General features: G+C 35.6%; 1 protein-coding gene across 3 annotated transcripts in view; it reads right to left on the bottom strand.

The window, feature by feature from the left end:
* Nucleotides 1-21178, bottom strand: part of Sycp1 (synaptonemal complex protein 1) — a 113925-nt gene that overhangs the window by 47631 nt on the left and 45116 nt on the right. For all 3 annotated transcript variants that reach the window (XM_052178551.1, XM_052178552.1, XM_052178553.1), the window contains exons 15-19: nt 20129-20190; nt 11144-11248; nt 9013-9116; nt 4479-4596; nt 2822-2892 (exon numbers count right to left, since the gene is read on the bottom strand). In XM_052178551.1, coding sequence (XP_052034511.1) covers nt 2822-2892; nt 4479-4596; nt 9013-9116; nt 11144-11248; nt 20129-20190 — 460 coding nt within the window. The remainder of the gene's footprint in view (nt 1-2821; nt 2893-4478; nt 4597-9012; nt 9117-11143; nt 11249-20128; nt 20191-21178) is intronic.

Here is a 21178-nt window from a genome sequence, read left to right as displayed (position 1 = left end):
AAACTTAAGGACCTGAGTTGTATCCCCATAAACTACATAAAACAGCAGGTATCATATTTGTTATCCCAGTGCTGGTAAGGAAAAAATAGGTAGTACCCTGATAATTGCTTGTTAGCCATGCTATCCTACTTGGTTAGTTCCAAACTAGTCATATTTCAGAGCCAGACAAGTGGTGAAATACCAGTCGTCTGGCAAGGGTATATCTAGTACCTGAAGAATGATATCTAAGGTTCTCTGGCCTCCACACTCACATAGTATGCATACACGTGCACATACACAAGTTCTTGTAGGAGTAGTAGTACACACCATCAATTCCAGCATTTGTAAGTCTGAGTGAGGCAGGAAGATCAGTTAAAGGCCATCTTAGACCTGGTCTCAAAAACGAGTGAATGAATTTAAACTTTTTTAAATCATAAGGAAAAAACAGCTTCTATATAAAGTTTGTTTTCATATTTTAAGCAAAAAAAAAAGTACAGTGGTTTAATCAGATATCTAACAGTTGCTTCTGAAGAAGAAAGCTGAGCAAAACAGGGCAAAATCAATCATGGTCTTGGCAAAAGATGTTTTTCAAGTCTGAAAAAATAGTTAACAGCAAATAATTTATTAAGCAATGACTGGATCAAGCACCATATTCACCTCTACTCACAATGACTCACATTATCTCCCTCCAACTCATGGCCCCTTACTAGATTCCTGACCCCTATATGTATTCCAAATGAAACACACATATCGAAACATTCAAAGCTAAAAGCCACATATGGAAGAAAGCATATTATAGTTGTCTTTCTGGATATGGTTTACCTTATTCAGGATGATTATTTCTAGCTCCATTTACCTATGAATTTCATACTTCCTTTCTCTTAACAGCTGAATAATATTCCATTATGTGAATGTATCATATTTTCATTATCTATTTATCAGTTGGTAGGCACTCAGATTAGGCTGCTACTAATATTATTCTGCTAAATACACTATTAAACTGACTCCTCCAAATTTAAGCAGACCTATAATTAAGTGTAACTGTCTAACCCATTAGAAAAGCTTCTCTCTGAATAGATGGCAGTTAACACAAAGACAACCATAACTGGTCGATGTGTGGAGAATAAGAGACTGCAGAGTCCTCAGCCCTAAATGGAATATCTCTATCACACACTCTCTGCCCAGGCTCAACAATCATTGTGGAAGGAAAAGAAGATAGTAAAACCCTGATATGGTGGATGACAACAGGAAAAAAGACACAACAGGTTGCATATATGAAGTCATAGTGATTATGATAGCATGCCTTAGACCTATGCAAGCTCAAGCCAGACAAAATCCCAGCATGAACAGGAAAGATAGGCAAAGTACCATCCTTAGTTTAGGAGCTATTGGCAACTGTTAGATGCTATGAAAAGGACAGTAAATTGGAAAGTAAATGTTCTTTTAGAGTGTCACATTCCAGGGATTAGCCACATATGAATATCTGGGGATCACATATTGAATTGGATAAGTTTAAAGAAAAACAATATATGACACGAAGTTTAGTAGATAAGGAGATCTGGGTAGATCTAGTAGTAATTGAGGGAAAAGGAAGAATATGGTCAAAATATATAAAAATCTAAAAGAATTAATAAAATATTTTAAATTCCACATCAAAATAAATAATAAAAATACCATGTTAGAAATTCATAAATATGGGTGCAAATAACTGATTATTCAAATGTTTGTATAATTTTAAGAGAAATGGAATTCTAAATATCTGTATACAAATTTTAAAAGAACAATAAAATAAGAATGTGAATTCAGGGAAACAAAAATATTTAAGTATAAGAACAATGGTATAAATTCGCAAGAAGAAAAACAAATAGAAAAATTTGAAACTCCTGTAAATAAAAAATTTCCCAAAATTAAAATCTCTAAAACAAGCTATAGAATTCTATAAAGTAATAAAGAATTGATATTTTAATGTTTAAGTAAACAGTAAATGATAAAGCCCTTAAAAGATTAAACAGTATAGATATTTGCAGATAATTTTACAAAGAAAAATAGCTATGGGAAAATTTCAAAAAAATCCTAAAGTTTATGCAAAACATAATGACTGCAAATCATGAAAACTGTTATTTATGTTTAAAATTATCAAAAATTAGTGATGATACCAGATAACAAATGAAACATCTTAGAAATAGAGTTTTCTCACGATCTTTGCTGTATTTTACAATTAATAAAAATTACTAGAATCCAGTTAATTACCAAGTCACTGGAATCATTATTTCTATGATCTTATTAATAAATTCAAAAAAGTTATCCTCTCAAATTTAAAATAAAGAAAATACATGTGTACCTTGTTTACTCCAGTATTGTTAATACCAAAAAATACAAAATACTAAATATCCCAAAATAAAGTTAATATTATGATGTATGCAAATATATTATTATAAAAAAATCAAGAAATATAATGCTGAAAATACTAAGTGCAAATAGATTTTATATGATTATGAGTAAGAGTAAAATATATTTTTAAAACAATAAAAAATATTCTAATACTATATAATAGTAATGCTCATAAAAGTAATTTTAAAATTTTTTATTCTAAATTTTCTAGATGCAGGTAGTATAATGTTTTAAGCTTTGAAGAACTGATTTATGATACTTTAAAATAATTTTCATGTAATTTTACTGTTTTAATACTAAATACAAATAATTTTGCTTTTAATTATTGAACTATAAATTTATTTTAAGTTTAGGCTAGATTTTCAAACATTAACTTATACCTAATATTTTCAACAATAAAAAAGAAATTCTAAAATCTTTTTTGAGACAGAGACAAATTCATTACTCTTGCCTTAAATGCATTTCTTTTTCTTCCAAATTTTCTATTTGTTTCAACATCCTTTCTTCTTGCTTTTTGCAATTCTATGAAGATAACCAACAATGCTTATGTTAATCATTTTTCAACAAAAATATAAGTGAAATGAGTATTTAAAACCTTCATCTGTCAGCATAAATTTTATTTCATTATACAAAAAAGCAATAATGTGAGTGTGCTCAACACAAGTTAGAGTCAAAAAAAAAACCTGCCTCCATAGGATTGACTGTAGACAAGTCTTCACTGAGTCATCTTCACTGAGGATTAATGTGGGAGGGCTGAACCCACTGACCGCAGTGCCACCCCTGGACAGGTGTTCTAGAGTCTATTTAAAAAGCAGGTTGTACAAACCCTAAAGAACAAGCTGGTAATGAGCACTTCTCCAGGGCCTCTACTTTAGTTAGTGCCTTGAACTCCTGCCTAGAATTCCCTTTATGATGGACTATGCTTGAGATATGTAAACCAAATAAACTTCTGTAGGTCTGGCTGTTTCTGCCCTCAGGGTATTCAGGTACCATTAGTTGCGAGCTTTTTTTATGGGGAGGGGTACATAAAACAGCTCTTCTAGATGATATTCCATAAACAGCAGGTCTTTTTATTCCAGGGTAACAGGGCTATATAAACCTTGGGGAATGAGTAGGAGTTTTTCAAGGAGTATACATTATGCCTTAGAACTGAGGAGCTGGGAATGCTTAATTTGCATGAAGAGGGATTCTGAGTGCTTAAACCTCTGTAAAGCAGCTAAGAGGCAACTGTGAGTTCTCTGATGGAGGTGTAGGGTCTTGGGGCTATGTGCCCTGGGGCATGCAGGCTGAGATTATGGAGGGAGCTATCCTTACTCTTGCTGGTCTCAAGATGAGATTTTTCAGGGTTTTGTATACTTCTTGACCTCATTCTTATTTTAAACCCATTCTACCCATTTGCACTTGCTCCACACAGAAATAGAATGCCAAATACAGTGAGTTATTTAATTTGTATAAATCTGGTTTATAGACTATATTGATAACAATCCTAATAATATACAGCAGTTAATGTTTGATTTCCCACTAGTATTTGAGGCTTTTATATATTATTCATAATGTTTCATTAATCATTAACAAAATTCATAATTCATCTTCAAGGACCATTATCAATGTCGTTCTCTGATAACTTCTCTTCCATAAAGGCATGAGTGAACTGATGAACTCAAATAACACTTTGATCACATTATCAAAATATACGACATGTTACTTGAAATATTGGAACACTATTTTATATTAATTTAAAGAAAAATGACAAGATTATTCATTTTTATACCTTCCATAGAAATCTATGACCAAATATGTTACTAAATACAACTGTTAGTATGTAAAATTATATTAATTTCATATACTGGTAGTCTCTATTTTTTGTAGTCCAGTATCATACCACAGAATAGTATGCAACTTTTCCTCCAAAAGAAAAATCAACTCAGAAATAATGAAACTTTTTAAGCTAAAGGTGATCATATGTTTTAAAGTTCCTCTAATTTTGAAGGTAAGAAAGCAAAGTCACTGATAACTCTGTCAACTGATCTGTCAGTGATCATATGTTTTAAAGTTCCTCTAATTTTGAAGGTAAGAAAGCAAAGTCACTGATAACTCTGTCAACTCACAATAATATCTTCTTGATGTTTCTTGAGTTCTAGGGCCATATCACTTGCTTCTTGTACCAATTTTTTGTTCTCAAGCAAAAGCATGTCACAGCTTGCAGTTAATTCAGTATTCTTAAGTCTATTTTAAAAAACATGTCATATACAAAGAATTAAATATGATATATAAAATTTAATTCAAAATAATCTTAATGGAAGGAAAAGGCAGGATACAAATAATACTGGCAATTAATTCTTGAAGCAAAGTTATAGTTTCATGCTGCTTCATTACATTATTTGTTCGAATATATAAATTACTTCCATACTAACATTTCATATGTCACATATATTTCTATGCATTCTCAATACTCTCATTTCTTCTAAAAAATTATGAAGCACATATCTAATAGTCTATTTCAAACTTCTGAAACTTTAATTAGAATAGTCCTTAAAGCATGAACGATTTGTAATTAAATGCAACCATTCTTACAAAGTCACAAATGTTCCGTAGTGAAAAAGAGAACTTATTGTTGCTATTAGCTGTAGCCAGTATCTATTTGAAGGGTGTGGCAATACCAAATGATTTCAGAAGCATCTACTACGTCATCCTATTTAATAATACTGGAAACTCAGCAGAGAAAATGGAGGCTCTTTTTCCCTAAGTAATGAGATATTAAAAAGCAAATATAGCCGGGCAGTGGTGGTGCATGCCTTTAATCCCAGCACTTGGGAAGCAGAGGCAGGAGGATTTCTGAGTTCAAGGCCAACCTGGTCTACACAGTGAAGAGTTCCAGGACAGCCAAAGCTACACAGAGAAACCCCCTCTAGAAAAACAAACAAACAAACAAAACAAAACAAAACAAAAACACACAAATATAGCAAGAATAATGTTGATACTAAAATATAAAAATAACCACTCCACTCTTAAAGAGATTTTTTTTATTTTATTACATATTTGCTTTACTTGCATTTCAAATGGTATCTCCTTTCCTCCTTACCCTCAGAAAACCCCCTATCCCATTCTCCCTTCCCCTGCTTACCAACACCCCTCCCCCACTTTCCTGACCTAGCATTCCCCTACACTGGGACATCAAGTCTTCACAGGACCAATGGCCTCTCCTCTCATTGATGTCTGAAAAGGACATCCTTAAGGGGATTTTTAATAAATGAATGTTACCTAGGTCTCCTGAAAAAAAAAGCTGTTGAAAGAATATCAGGAGGAGGGAATGGAGCTACAAGAAAAAGGCTTGGGATGCGTAATATAGACTAAGCTGGCCTCAAACTGACAACAACCCTTCTTCCTCAGCCTCTCAAATGTTAAAATTCTAGGCATGAGGCATCATACCTAATACTTTACTTGCCATTTTATCTATTCCTGAGAAGCAATCAAAAGGGAAAAATAATGTTTACCATCAACATGCATTTAAATTTACTCTTTTTTAATTCGATATATTCTTTAGTTACATTTCAGATGATTTCCCCTTTCCTGGATCCCTGTCCCCGAAAGTCCCATAAGTCCTCTTCCCTCCCCCTGTTCCCCAATCAACTACTTCCTACTTCTCTGTCCTGGTATTGCCCTATACTGCTGCACTGAGCCTTTCCAGGACCAGGGGCCACTCCTTCTTCTTGGGCATCATTTGATGTGTGAATTGTCTCTTGGGTTTTCCAAGCTTCTAGGCTAATATCTGCTTATCAGTGAGTGCATACCATGAGTGTTCTTTTGAGACTGGGTTACTTCACTTAGGATGATGTTCTCCAGCTCCATCCATTTGTCTAAGAATTTCATGAAATCATTGTTTCTAATGGCTGACTAGTACTCCACTGTATATATATACCACATTTTCTGTATCCATTCCTCTGTTGAGGGACATCTGGGTTCTTTCCAGCTTCTGGTTATTATAAATAGGGCTGCTATGAACATAGTTGAGCATGTATCCTTATACTGGAGAATCCTCTGGGTATATGCCCAGGAGTGGTATAGCAGGGTCCTCCGGAAGTATCATTCCCTGTTTTCTGAGGAACTGCCAGACTGATTTCCAGAGTGGCTGTACCAGCTTGCAAAGTGTTCCTCTTTCTCCACATCCTCACCAGCACCTGTTTTCTCCTGAGTTTTTGATCTTAGCCATTTTGACTAGTGTGTGGTTAAATCTCAGGGTTGTTTTGATTTGCATTTCCTGATGACTAAGGATGTTGAACACTTCTTTAGGTGCTTCTCAGCCATTCAATATTCCTCAGGTGAAAATTCTTTGTTTAGCTCTGTACCCCATTTTTTAAAGGGGAAATTTGGCTCTCTGGGGTCTACCTTCTTGAATTCTTTGTATATCTTGGATATAAGCCCTCTGTCGGATATAGTGTTGGTAAAGATCTTTTCCCAATTTGTTGGTTGCCATTTTGTCCTTTTGACAGTGTCCCTTGCCTTACAGAAACTTTGTTAATTTTATGAGGTCCTATTTGTCTATTCTTGATCTTAGAGCACAAGCTATTGGTGTTCTGGAAATTTTCCCCTGTGCCCATGTACTCAAGGGTCTTTCCCAGTTTTTTCTATTAGTTTCAGTGTGTCTGGTTTTATGTGGAAGTTCTTGATCCACTTCAACTTGAGCTTAGTACAAGGAGATAAGAATGCATCAATTTGCATTCTTTTGCAGGCTGACCTTCAGTTGAACCAGCACCATTTGTTGAAAAGGCTATCTCTTTTCCACTGGATGGATGTAACTCCCATGTGACCATAATTCTGTGGGTTCATTTCCGGGTCTTCAATTCTATTCCATTGATCTACTTGCCTGTCACTGTACCAATACCATACAGCTCGTAACACTATTGCTCTGTAGTAGCTTTAGTGCAGAATTCTATCAGACATTCAAAGGAAACCTAATGCCAATACTCTTCAAACTATTCCACAAAATAAATTTACTTCTTTCTCCATGATAAATCATTACTTTTTAAAAAGATTTATTTATATGTTAAGAACACTGTAGCTGTCTTCAGACACTAGAAAAGGGTGTCAGATCTCATTACAGATGGTTGTGAGCCACCATGTGGTTGCTGGGATTTGAACCTTTAGAAGAACAGTCAGTGCTCTTAATAGTCAGTGCTCTTAACTACTAAGCCATCTCTCCAGCCCATGATAAATCATTATTACTAAACTAAACTTGCTGAATAAGTGAAATCATTCCATTGAATATTTTGATAATACAAAGTAATTTTTAAATTATTTTTAATTTATTTTTATTGGATATTTTCTTTATTTAGATTACAATTGTTATCCCTTTTCCCAATTCTCCCCCAGTACCTTGAAATCCCTTATCCTATCCCCCCTACCCTGCTTCTATGAGGGTGGTTCCCCCACCCACCCAAACACTCCTGCCTCCCCATCCTTTAATTCCCCTACCCTGGGGCATCAAGCCTTCACAGAACCAAGGGCCTCTCCTCCCACAAGACCATCCTCTGCTATATGTGCAGATGGAGCCATGCAAACCTCCTCAGCTTCTTCACTCCTTTCCCTTGAATAAACAAGGAGAGAGCCTTATTTATAATAGCCAGAAGCTGGAAAGAACCCAGATGTCCTTCAACAGAGGAATGGATACAGAAAATGTGGTACATTTACACAATGGAGTACTGCACAGCTATTAAAAACAATGAATTCATGAAATTCTTAGGCAAATGGATGGACCCAGAAAATATCATCCTGAGTGAGGTAACCCAATCACAAAAGAACACATATGGTATGTACTCACTGATAAGTGGATATTAGCCCAATGCTCAGAGTACCCAAAATACAATTCATAGAAATAAATTTTTATATTGAAATTTTAATAACACATATAATGATCATTATGGGAAACTAAAATTTGCCTCTCCAAAATTAATGTTAGGCCCTCTCTGTATGTTAAAATTCCACATTCATGGGCTTATTCATCCAGAGATTGAAACTGTTCAGGAAGATATGTCTGGACTGAGCATAAAACTTGCCATTATTTCCTGAATACAGTAAAAGAAACATTTACACAGAATTTATATATTCAGTACTGTACGTAGTTTAAAAGTGAGCTAAAACTTACTTGAAAGAGAATATTTATAGTGTATATGCAAGCACTATGCTTTTTGTATATAGGAATATCTACAGATTAGTGTATGTTCAGGGTTTCTTGAAGCAAATGTTCATAAACACTAAGAAAAAACTACATACTGATATGAAATAATCTATTTGTTCTTTTACATAAATGATACAAACTTTCCTGACATAAAGCTTTTCACTACAAAGTAAAGAAAAAACTACATACTGATATGAAATAATCTATTTGTTCTTTTACATAAATGATACAAACTTTCCTGACATAAAGCTTTTCACTACAAAGTACATTCCTCGAATTCGTAATTCTCTTACTTAGCATCCAGAGTACCGAGATTACATTTGTGCACCACCATGCCTGGCTTTCATTTTTATCTTTAAGTAGGAATAAAACATGATTTCAAATCCATTGATCTAAATACTAAACACTATTTTACTTTTACCATAAAGCTTAGTAATTAACTTTATATACTTAGGTGAAAAACATACTTCTCTTTTTCAAGCTCAGTTTTCATTTCTTCAACTTGTTTTAAGTAGTGCTGTTCACTTGTTTTAGTGACAGTTACTTGTACTTCCAAATCATGGACTTCTTTCTGTAAAATAAATGTATATATTTATGACAGGTATTCTATCAACTTTTTTCATATAAAAGACATACTGACTTACAGTTTTGTTTGGGTTTTTTTTTATATATAGTTAGACTGGGCATGGTGGCACAATCCAGGAAACTCGGGAGGCAAAGAAAGGTAGATCTCTATAAGTTCAAAACTATCCTGATAAAAATAGTGAATCCCAGGAAAGCAGAAGCTCCACAGACAGTCTCAAAAGAAAAAAAAAAAAATAGAGGAAAAAAAACTAAAAAAAAAAAAAAAAGATATGGTTATTCCATGTAATAAAGCAATACAGTGGAGGAAATTTGACAGGACGTTAAAAAGAAAAATATTTAAAAGACGTGGGGGCTAGAGAGATGGCTCAGCGGTTAAGAGCACTGACTGTTCTTCCAAAGGTCCTGAGTTTAAGTCCCAGCAACTACATGGTGGCTCACAACCATATGTAATGAGAACTGATGCCTTCTGGTATTTCTGAAGACCGCTACAATGTACCCATATAAATCTTTTGATAAAAGTATTTAAAAAAAGATTTATTTTATGTCTGTGAATACACTGTCTTCAGACATCAGAAGAGTATATCCAATCCCATTATAGATGGTTATAAGCCACCATGTGTTTGCTGGGAACTGAACTCAAGACCTCTGGAAGAGCAGATAGTGCTCTTAACCACTGAGACATCTCTCCAGTCCTAAAAAAAATATTTTTAAGACAGAGTCTCATTCAGCCCAGGCTAGTCTCAAACTCACTATATAAAATGAGGCTGACATTGACCTCTTGATTTTCCTGCCTTTCCCTCCAAAATACTAAGATTATACATAGACATAAATATCATGTCCAGCTAAATACTTTAAATTTAAGTAGACAGTGACAAATTCAATAAAGTAAATTCTATTTGGACAACCTAAAGCTCAGACAAACGTATACACATAATTTTAACCATTTTATTCTACCAAGTGATTAATTCCAATTAAAATTTTATATTACTTTTGCTTATTGTTAGTTGTTTTTTGTTTGTTTTCCTGAAACAGACTCTAGCCATTTAGCCCTGGCTAGTCTAGAACTATATTCAGGACAGGACAGTCTCAAACTCACAGAGACCAACTGTTTCTGCCTATGGACTATTAGGATGAAAGAGTATGCTGCCACCACCACACTGGAACTAAAATTTTATATTAGTAAGGGAAAAGTATATTAGTGTAGTCAAACAGTGTCTTATAAACTAAGATGTTCTAACTATTATAAAAAAGCAGTTCCAAGTTATAGGTCTATGAATATACTTTAAATTAAAAGCTAAGTTTAAATATAAATATTATTTAAAAAGTATATGAATCCAGCTTAAAGGCTAAAATTTAAATGTATCAAATACTAAAGACATCAAGAAACAGAATTATTATAAACCTTAACATGATACATAAGCTGATTTTTTTTAAGATTTTATTTATTTTATGAGTACACTGTTGCTGTCTTCAGACACACCAGAAGAAGGCATTGGGTCACATTACAGATATTTGTGAGCCACCATGTGGTTGCAGAAATTCATGTCCTCTGGAAGAGCAGTCTGTGCTCTGAACCACTCAGCTATCTCTCCAACCCCTGATAAGTTAATTCTTAAATGTTGACTTTTCTCTCCAACATTACAATATGGAAGTTCCCTAAATATATTTTAAATCGGTCATTAGCACATTAAATATAATAGAAAGACACACTTTAAAAAATAAAGAAATCGGCCGGGCAGTGGTGGCACACGCCTGTAATCCCAGCACTTGGGAGGCAGAGGCAGGCGGATTTCTGAGTTCGAGGCCAGCCTGGTCTACAGAGTGAGTTCCAGGACAGCCAGGGCTACACAGAGAAACCCTGTCTCAGAAAAAAAAAAAATTCCAAGGCCAAAAAAAAATTAAAAAATAAAAAATAAAGAAATCTTTCACAAAGCAAATAATTATACCATACTGTATTTTATAAATCTATATTCTCTTTATAAAACATTACAAACAAACATATCTTTAACAAACCTCTCTGGCTTGCAAAAGGAAAGTTAGTTCTTGCTTTTTCCCTTGTAATTCTTCAGCAAGCTTCTCAACTTGTTTCTTTTCATCTAAAAGTTTTTGGTCTTCTGCCTAAACATAGTAGAAAAAAAAGCATGACTGACAAACTACATACATATTGAAAATAATTAAGCTGCCCAAAGAATAATGAAAAGACCTACAGTGAACCAGATGACACTTGATACCCAGGTGCTCTAAAGAGGCCAGGATTACAGGTGAGGAGGCCAAAACATCTGCCCCAACACCAGGAGTAACTGGGTTCCCCAGGATCCAGGGACACAGGAACCCCCGAAAAGCCAGTGGCACGGGTTCCTTATGGTCTGAACCAGCACCCAGAGCAGACCTGGGGTGCTGGCTCTGAACCCACTCTTACAATACCCAGAGGGAGCCCGACTCCCAGGTGCTCTGAAACACCCAGGATCACAGGATCACAGAAGAAGCTCAACTCCCGGGAGATAGGGCACATCCAAGGAGCACTAAAGCTCTGACACATTCAAGATCACAGTTGTGGCCACAACATCTTTCCCAATGCCCATAGTAACTGGGACCCCCATAGGAACCAGGAAAACACAAACCTCCACCCAACAATAGGCATGGATTCTTTCCAGTTTGTATCTTTGCTCAGAGCAAACCCAGGGCTCTGGCTCACCACCGACCCCTACAACACCCAGAGAAAGCTTGACTGCCAGGAGCTCTGACACGACATGTTCTCAGGAGCTTGGTCACACCAGGATTTCAGGATACTAGAGGCAGCTTGATTCCCAGAGTTCTGACACATCCAGGATCTCAGGATCACAGGATCCCAGAATCAGAGGATCACAGAAACAGCTGGACTCTGAGGAGTTCTAACACAACCAGGATCACGGGAGGGACAGGCTACATCCAGAGACAGCAAGGACAGGTAGCACTAGAGAAAACCAGATGGTGAGAGGCAAGCGAAAAGCATAAGCAACAGAAACCAAGGCTACCTGGCATCATCAGAACCCAATTCTCTCACTACAGTAAGTCCTAGATACCCTATCACACTGGAAAAGCAAGATTCAGATTTAAAAACACATCTCATGATGATGATAGAAGACTTAAGGAGGACATAACTCCCTTAAAGAAATACAGAAGATCGCAGGTAAACAGCAAGAAGCCCTTAAAGAGGGAACACAAAAATCCATACAGCTGGTGCTGATATGAGGCCCCCAACACACGAATAGTAGAGGACTGACGGGTCTGTGTTCATTCAGAGATGATACACCTAACCCTCGAGAGACTGGAGGCCCCAGGAAGTTTAGAGGTCAGGTGGGGTGAGGGGTGAGGGCATCCACATGGAGACAGGGGCTTGGGGAGGAGGTACGGGATGTGGAACAGTCAGAGGGTGGACAGGGGTTGGGAGGGAATAAAATACGGAGTGTAAAAAATTAATGAATTAATAAAAATGAAAATGAAAAAAAGAATTACATTAAAATACAACCAAACAGGTACCATCAAGAATCTAAAAATGAAAATGGAAACAAAAAAAAAAATCACAAAGGGAGACAACCCTGGAGATAGAAAACCTAGGAAGGAGATCAGAAGTCATAGATGCAAGCATCACCAAGAGAATACAAGTGATAGAAGAGAGAATCTCAGGTGGAGAAGATACCATAGAAAACATTGACACAACAACAGTCAAAGAAAATGCAAAATGCAAAAAGCTCCTAACCCAAAACATCCAGAAAATCCTGGACAAAACAAGAATTATCACCAGACTTATCACCGAGACTCTAAAACCCAGAAGATCTTGGGCAGATGTCATACAGACCAGACCCTAAGAACACACAAATGCCAGCCCAGTCTACTACACCAGCAAAACTCTCAATTACCATAGTTGGAGAAACCAATAAATACCACAACAAAACCAAGTTTACCCACTTCCTTTCCACAAATCCAGCCCTACAAAGGATAATAGATGGAAAACTCCAACACAAGGAGGGAAACCACAGCCTAAAAGAAGCAATCTGTCATGAAACCCAAAAGATAGCCACACAAACATAATTCTACCTTTAACAACAAAAATAACTGTAAACAACAACCACTGATCCTCAATATCTCTTAACATCAATGGACTCAATTCCCCAATAAAAAGATATAGACTAACAGACTGGATACGTAAACAGGACCCAGCATTGTGCTGCATACAGGAAACACACCTAAGTGACAAAGACACTACCTCAGAGTAAAAGGATGGAAAAATTTTTTCCAAGGAAATAGTCTCAAGAAACAAGTTGGAGTAGCCATTCTAATATCAAATAAAACTGACTTTCAACTAAAAGGTATCAAAAAAGATAATGAAGGATACTTACATTTGTAAGCTTTTTCAACAAAAAAACGGAAGGAGTAGTCCATACTAAAGAGAAGGAACACATTCATTGAGGATAAATGAGTTGTAGATGAGTAGCAGAGATAGGGAAATGAGGAGGTGGCAGAAGGCTTATCCAAAATGAGTAGTTCATGAAAAACTACATGAACGCCTACAATCTTCCACCCCAAGGAAGCAATTTTAATTAGAAAGGATAGAAAAATACAGGTTCTTAGGTAAAAGACATCAATGGTCTCTTTCGCAGCACTGAACCCTGCATACTAATATACTGACCTGGCTACCAAGATGGGTCTGTAAGTGTACAATGTAGATAACCACAGTTATAGGGATAACCAAGTGATTAGGTATGAGGCCTAGTCCAAGGACTGAGTTCTTGCCTAGTATGATAAACCTAGTGAAAAACCCATGACTAAAAATATAATAGGCCCTAATAGAGAACTTACTCTACTTTGCTAAATTGTTCATGTTATCAAAATAACTTCTATGTATTTCTACTTATACCCATTTTGTTGAAAAGCCATGGATTAAAAAACAAACCTGTTCTCTTCAAAAAGCACACTTAAGTGGCAAAGATAGATTAACATGAAAAAAACTTGTTTTTTTAAAGCAAGTTTTAAGACAGATTAAGCAAGCAGAAACTGAAAACAAGAAGGGGAGCTATAGTAGTATCTGAAAAAGCAGACTTCAAGTCAAAAACTAGGTCACTACAAATAAAGGTGATAATCCAACAAGAAGATATGATTGGAAATGAATGTACAAATATTACTGCACCCAATTTCATAAAAGAAAATCTACTGGACACAAATGTATGGAAAGACCAAGATACAGTAATAAGTGATTTCAATGTCAAATATCATCAAATAATGTATCACCTAGACAAAAAATGCATATAATAAAACTGCACATAATAAAACTGCATTAGAAATCAAATGTTAATACACATTTACAGAATATCCCATCCAATAGCTATTAAATATATATATTTCCCCAGCAGTCCACAGAATTATATTCAATAATTTTATAAATAATTTTATAAATCCTATATTAGCCTTCTAACAAAACTTAATAAGAAGACAACAAAAAGGATACTAGAGACCAAAATATTTACCAAACCTAAGTTCAAAGTTTCTTTTTTTTTGAGTTTCTTTTTTTATTCGATATATTATTTACATTTCAAATTATTTCCCCTTTCCTGCATACCTCCTCCCCGAAAGTCCCATAAGCCCTCTTCCCTCCCCCTGTTCCCTAATCAACCTCTTCCAGCTTCCCTGTCCTGGTATTCCCCTATAATAGTGCTGCACTGAGTCTTTCCTGGACCAGGGGCCTCTCCTTCCTTCTTCTTGGGCATCATTTGATACGTGATTTGTTTCTTGGGTATTCTGAGCTTCTGGGCTAATATCCGCTTAACAGTGAGTGCATACCATGTGTGCTCTTTTGTGACTGGGTTACCTTACTTAGGATGATATTCTCCAGTTCAATCCACTTGCCTAAAAATGTCATGACTTCATTGTTTTTAATAGCTGAGTAGTATTCCATAGTGTAAATATACCACATTTTCTGTATCCATTCCTCCGTTGAGGGACACCTGGGTTCTTTCCAGCTTCTGGCTATTATAAATAGGGCTGCTATGAATATAGTGGAGCATGTGTCCTTATTATATACTGGGGAGTCCTCTGGGTATATGCCCAGGAGTGGTATAGTGGGGTCCTCCAGTAGTATCATGCCCAGTTTTCTGAGGAACCACCAGACTGATTTCCAGAGTAGTTGTACCAGCTTGCAACCCCACCAGCAGTGGAGAAGTGTTCCTCTTTCTCCACATCCTCACCAGCACCTGTGTTCTCCTGAGTATTTTATCTTAGCCATTCTGACTGGTGTGAGGTGAAATCTCAGGGTTGTTTTGATTTGCATTTCCCTGATGACTAAGGATATTGAACATTTCTTTAGGTGCTTCTCAACAATTCGATATTCCTCAGATGAAAATTCTTTATCTCTGTACCCCATTTTAAGGGGATTATTTGGCTCTCTGGAGTCTACCTTCTTGAGTTCTTTGTATATCTTGAATATTAGCCCTCTGTCTGATGTAGGGTTGGTAAACATCTTTTCCCAATTGGTTGGTTGCCCTTTTGTCCTTTTGACAGTGTCCTTTGCCTTACAGAAACTTTGTAATTTTATGAGGTCCCATTTGTCAATTCTTGATCATAGAGCATAAGCTATTTGTGTTCTGTTCAGAAACTTTTCCCCTGTGCCCTATGCTCAAGGCTAGTCCCCAGTTTCTTTTCTATTAGTTTCAGTGTCTGGTTTTATGTGGAGGTCCTTGCTCCACTTGGAATTGAGCTTAGTACAAGGAGATAAGAATGGATCAATTTGCATTCTTCTGCATGCTGACCTCCAGTTGAACCAGCACCATTTGTTGAAAAGGCTATCTTTTTTTCAACTGGATGGTTGTAGCTCCTTTGTCAAAGATCAAGTGACCAAGTGTGGGTTGTTTTCTGGGTCTTCAATAATATTCCATTGTTCTACCTGCCTGTCACTGTACCAATACCATGCAATTTTTAACAGTATTGCACTGTAGTATTGCTTGAGGTCCAGGATACTGATTCCCCCAGAAGTTCTTTTACTGTTGAGACTAGTTTTAGCTATCCTGTTTCTTTTGTTATTCCAAATGAATTTGAGAATTGTTCTTTCTAACTCTATGTAGAACTGAGTTGGGATTTTGATGGGGATTGCATTGAATCTATATACTGCTTTTGGCAAGATGGCCATTTTTACTATATCAATCCTGCCAATCCACGAGCGTGGAAGGTTTTTCTATTTTCTGAGGTCTTCTTCAATTTCTTACTTCAAAGACTTGAAGTTGCTGTCATACAGATCTTTCACTTGTTTGGTTAGAGTCACACCAAGATAATTTATATTGTTTATGGCTATTGTGAAGGGTGTCATTTCCTTAATTTCTTTCTCAGCCTGTTTATCCTTTGAGTATAGGAAGGCTACTGATTTGCTTGAGTTGATTTTATAACCAGCTACTTTGCTGAAGTTTTTATCAGTTATATGAGTTCTCTGGTGGAGTTTTTTGGGTCACTTAAGTATTCTATCATATCATCTGCAAATAGTGATTATTTGACTTCTTCCTTTCCAATTTGTATCCCCCCTTTGACTTCCTTTTGTTGTCTAATTGCTCCAGCTAGAACTTCAAGAACTATACTGAATAAATATGGAGAGAGAGAGCAGCCTTGTCTAGTCCCTGATTTTAGTGGGATTGCTTCAAGTTTCTCTCCATTTAGTTTGATGTTGGCTACTGGTTTGCTGTATATTGCTTTTATTATATTTAGGGATGGGCCTTAAATTCCTGTTCTTTCCAAGACCTTTAACATAAAAGGATGCTGAATTTTGTCAAATGCTTTTTAAGCATCTTAAGAAGATTATAGAGCTGGGACAGAAGTCTTCCTGCTGCCATTCGCACCAGGGAGTCAGGAAACTCCACAGCCTTCTGTGCATAGCACACCAGGAAAGAGATCTCCCAGCAGTGCTTTTACTTTTGAGCTTAGAGGAGTAAGGACACAGGCTTACAGGCCCACAGGAGGAATAAACTCCAGCCAGATACAACAATACCAACTAGCACCAGATGGAAAAAGGCAAGCACAAGAACCATGCCAACAGAAACTAAGGTCACATGGCAACATCAGAACCCAGTTCTCCCACCACAGCAAGTCCTGGATACCCTTAACACACTGGAAAAACAAGAGTTGGATTTAAAATCTTATCTCATGATGCTGATAGAGGGCTTCAAGAAAGACTTAAAGAAATACTCCCTTAAAGAAATACAGGAGAACATCGGTCAACAGGTAAAAGCCCTTAAAGAAGAAACACAAAAATCTCTTAAAGAATTACAGGAAAACACAAACAATCAAGTGAAGGAACTGAACAAAACCATCCAGGATTTAAAAGTGGAAGTAGAAACAAAGAAATCACAAAGTGAGACATCTCTGGAGATAGAAAACCTTGGAAAGAATTCAGGAGTCATAAATGCAAGCATCAACAACAGACTACAAGAGATAGAAGAAAGAACCTCAGGTGCTGAAGATACCATAAAAAACATTGACTCAACAGTCAAAGAAAATGCAAAATGCATAAAGCTGGTAAGCCAAAACTTCCAGTAACTCCAGGACGCAATGAGAAGGCCAAACCTAAGGTTTATAGGTATAGATGAGAGCAAGGATTTACATCTTAAAGGCCTAGTATATATATTCAACAAAATTGTAGAAGAAAATTTCCCTAAAAAACAGAGATGGCCACAAACATACAAGAAGCCTTCAGAACTCCAAACAGACTGGACCAGAACAGAAAGTCCTCCCGGCACATAATAATCCAAACACCAAATTCACTAAACAAAGAAAGAACATTAAAGTCGGGCAATGGTGGCACACACCTTTAATCCCAGCACTTGGGAGGCAGAGAAGGGCAGATTACTGAGTTAAAGGCCAGCCACTCTACAGAGTCTACAGAGTCTACAGACAGCCGGGGCTAGACAGAGAAACCCTGTCTCGAAAAACCAAAACCAAAAAAAAGAAAGAGAAAGAGAGAGAGAGAGAGAGAGAGAGAGAGAGAGAGAGAGAGAGAGAGAGAGAGAGAGAGAGAGAGAGAGAAAATATTAAAAGCAGGTAACTTATAAGGGGAAAAGAGCAAGTAACTTATAAAGGTGGCCCTATCAGAATTACACCAGACTTCTCACCAGAGACAATGAAAGCTAGAAGATCCTGGGCAGACCTCATACAGACCCTAAGAGAACACAAATGCCAGCCCAGGCTACTATACCCACCAAAACCCTCAATCATCATAGATGGAGAAACCAAGATATTCCATGATAAAACCAAATTTACACATCTGTCCACAAAAGCAGCCCTACAAAGGATAATTGATGGAAAATGCCAACACAAGTAGGGAAACTACACCCTAGGAAAAGCAAGAAAGTAATCTTCCAATAAACCCAAAAGAAGATACCCACACAAACATAAAAATAACATCAAAAATAACAGGAAGCAACAATCACTATTCCTTAATATCTCTTAACAATGGACTCAACTCCCCAATAAAAAGACAAGTCTAATGAAATATTTCTCATGTAAATCTTCAATGTTATCAGAAAATGTTTGTAATCCCTCTTTTAATTTAGTAATGGTTTTATGTCTAACATTTTATCTGCATTATTTTTCATGATAATCTTCAATTTTAATGCATCTTTCTATATACTTACTCTATTTTATCAGAAATGTTTTCAATGTAAAGCTTTGATATTATCACAAATGTTTCTAATTCTACCTTCAATTAATTTAGAGCTTTTATATCTACCATTTTATATGTAAAATTTTCCATGAAATAGTAAATTTTAACATGTTTATATATTTCTTGAATTTCACCAGAAATATTTTCCATGTAAATCTTCTATGTTATCTGAAAATGTTTATAATTCCACCTTCAATCAACTTGAATTATCTTTATGCCTATCATTTTATCTATATAATTTCCATGATTATCTTTCATTTTAACATGTTTTTCTATATATTTCTTCAATTTTATCAGAAATATTTTCCATGTAAATCTTCAAGTTTATAAGAAAATGTTTATAATTCCACTTTTAATAAACTTAGGAATACTTTTATGACTACCATTATTATATCTATATAAAATTTTCCATGATAATCTTCAATTTGAACATGTTTTTCTACATTTTTCTAAAATTTTATCAGAAATATTTCCTATGTAAATCTTCAGTTCTATCATAAATGTTTCTATTCTATATTTCAACTAATTTAGCAATGTTTTGCATGTCTACCACTTTACTCTTTAATTTTCCATGAAAATTGTCAATTTTAATGTGTTTATCTGAAATATTTTCCATGTAAACCTTTAATTTTATCACAAAGAGTTTTTACTTCCCTTTTCAATAAATAAAATGTTTTATTACAAAAAAAAGAAGAATATTATGTACCATGATCGAGCTGGTCTCATTCTAGTAATACAAAAATGGTTCAACATATGCGAATCAATAAATATAATGTAGCACATAAAAAAAAATCAAGGGTATAAGTCACATGATCCTTTCAACAGGTACAGAAACAGCCTTTGATAAAATCAAACATCTATTCATGATAACATCCTTGAATAAATTAACTATAATTTATTCAAGGATGTTGAACATACTATACTTAGTCCTCAGTGTAGCAAAAGTGTATTTGACAAACCCATGACCAATATCACACTAAAACAGAAAACAAAAACTGAAACCCATTTCAGGAAGATGTAGGACAAGTGTGTCTACTGTTCACTGAATCTTTGTGGTATAACATAATATGCATACTTACTCTGATTGTAAGTGTGCTAACAACACATTTAAATATTATAAACATCCTGGCCAAGATAGTTAATAAAAATCTATAAAGATAGATATATACAAAACTGCAGTTTTATTCAAAAGCAAATGTAAAATTTTTATATTTAGGAGAAAAATTAGAATGAAATATGTATAATTTGAAAATATCAGCCATTAATTTTAAAATTATTTTAAAGTAATTACAGGATATTGTTAAGAAAAAATATATACTTACTAATATATATTTCAATTCTTCAAGTTCCACCTCTTTGTTATTTTTAAATTTAGTCATCTCTTCTAAAATAAACAAAATAAAATGTATTAATAGCTGGATTAAAAAAAAAAAACAGGAAAGAGCCAGGTGGTGTTGGCACACGCCTTTAATCCCAACACTTGGGAGGCAGAGGCAGGTGGATTTCTGAGTTCGAGGCCAGCCAGGGCTACACAGAGAAACCCTGTCTCGAAAAAAAAAAAAAAAAAAAAAAAAAAAAAGCCAAGCCTCCCCCCCAAAAAAGTAGGAAAGATAAAAAATAAGCATAATGACATTTGAAAAGAAGAATCAACCTGTATCTGGCACCATTATCAGACTAAACAGCATATAAAGCCTAGGGAGAAACTACTACTATTATGCTACTAAATGAACACATACACCCCTCAAAAGAGATAGATTAACACACTTAAGAAAGCTTATATGGCCCTCTTTAAAAAATGGGGTACAGAGCTAAACAAAGAATTTTCACCTGAGGAATATCAAATGGCTGAGAAGCACCTAAAGAAATGTTCAACATCCTTAGTCATCAGGGAAATACAAATCAAAACAACCCTGAGATTTCACCTCACACAAGTCAGAATGGCTAAGATCAAAAAACTCAGGAGAAAACAAGTGCTGGCGAGGATGTGGAGAAAGAGGAACACTCCTCCACTGCTAGTGGGGTTGCAAGCTGGTACAGCCACTCTGGAAATCAGTCTGGCAGTTCCTCAGAAAACTGGGAATGATACTTCCGGAGGACCCTGCTCTACCACTCCTGGGCATATACCCAAAGGATTCCCTAGCATGTAATAAGGATACATGTTCACTATGTTCATAATAGCCCTACTTATAATAGCCAGAATCTGGAAAGAACCCAGATGTCCCTCAACAGAGGAATGGATACAGAAAATGTGGTATATATACACAATGGAGTACTATTCAGCCATTAGAAACAATGATTTCCTGAAATTCTTAAACAAATGGATGGAGCTGGAGAACATCATTTTAAGTGAAGTAACCCAGTCTCAAAATAAC

Source organism: Apodemus sylvaticus, chromosome 4 (genome assembly GCF_947179515.1).
Source record: "Apodemus sylvaticus chromosome 4, mApoSyl1.1, whole genome shotgun sequence".
Taxonomy (NCBI): domain Eukaryota; kingdom Metazoa; phylum Chordata; class Mammalia; order Rodentia; family Muridae; genus Apodemus; species Apodemus sylvaticus.
Note: the sequence above shows the minus strand (reverse complement) of the source record. Positions and strands in the feature narration are given on the sequence as shown.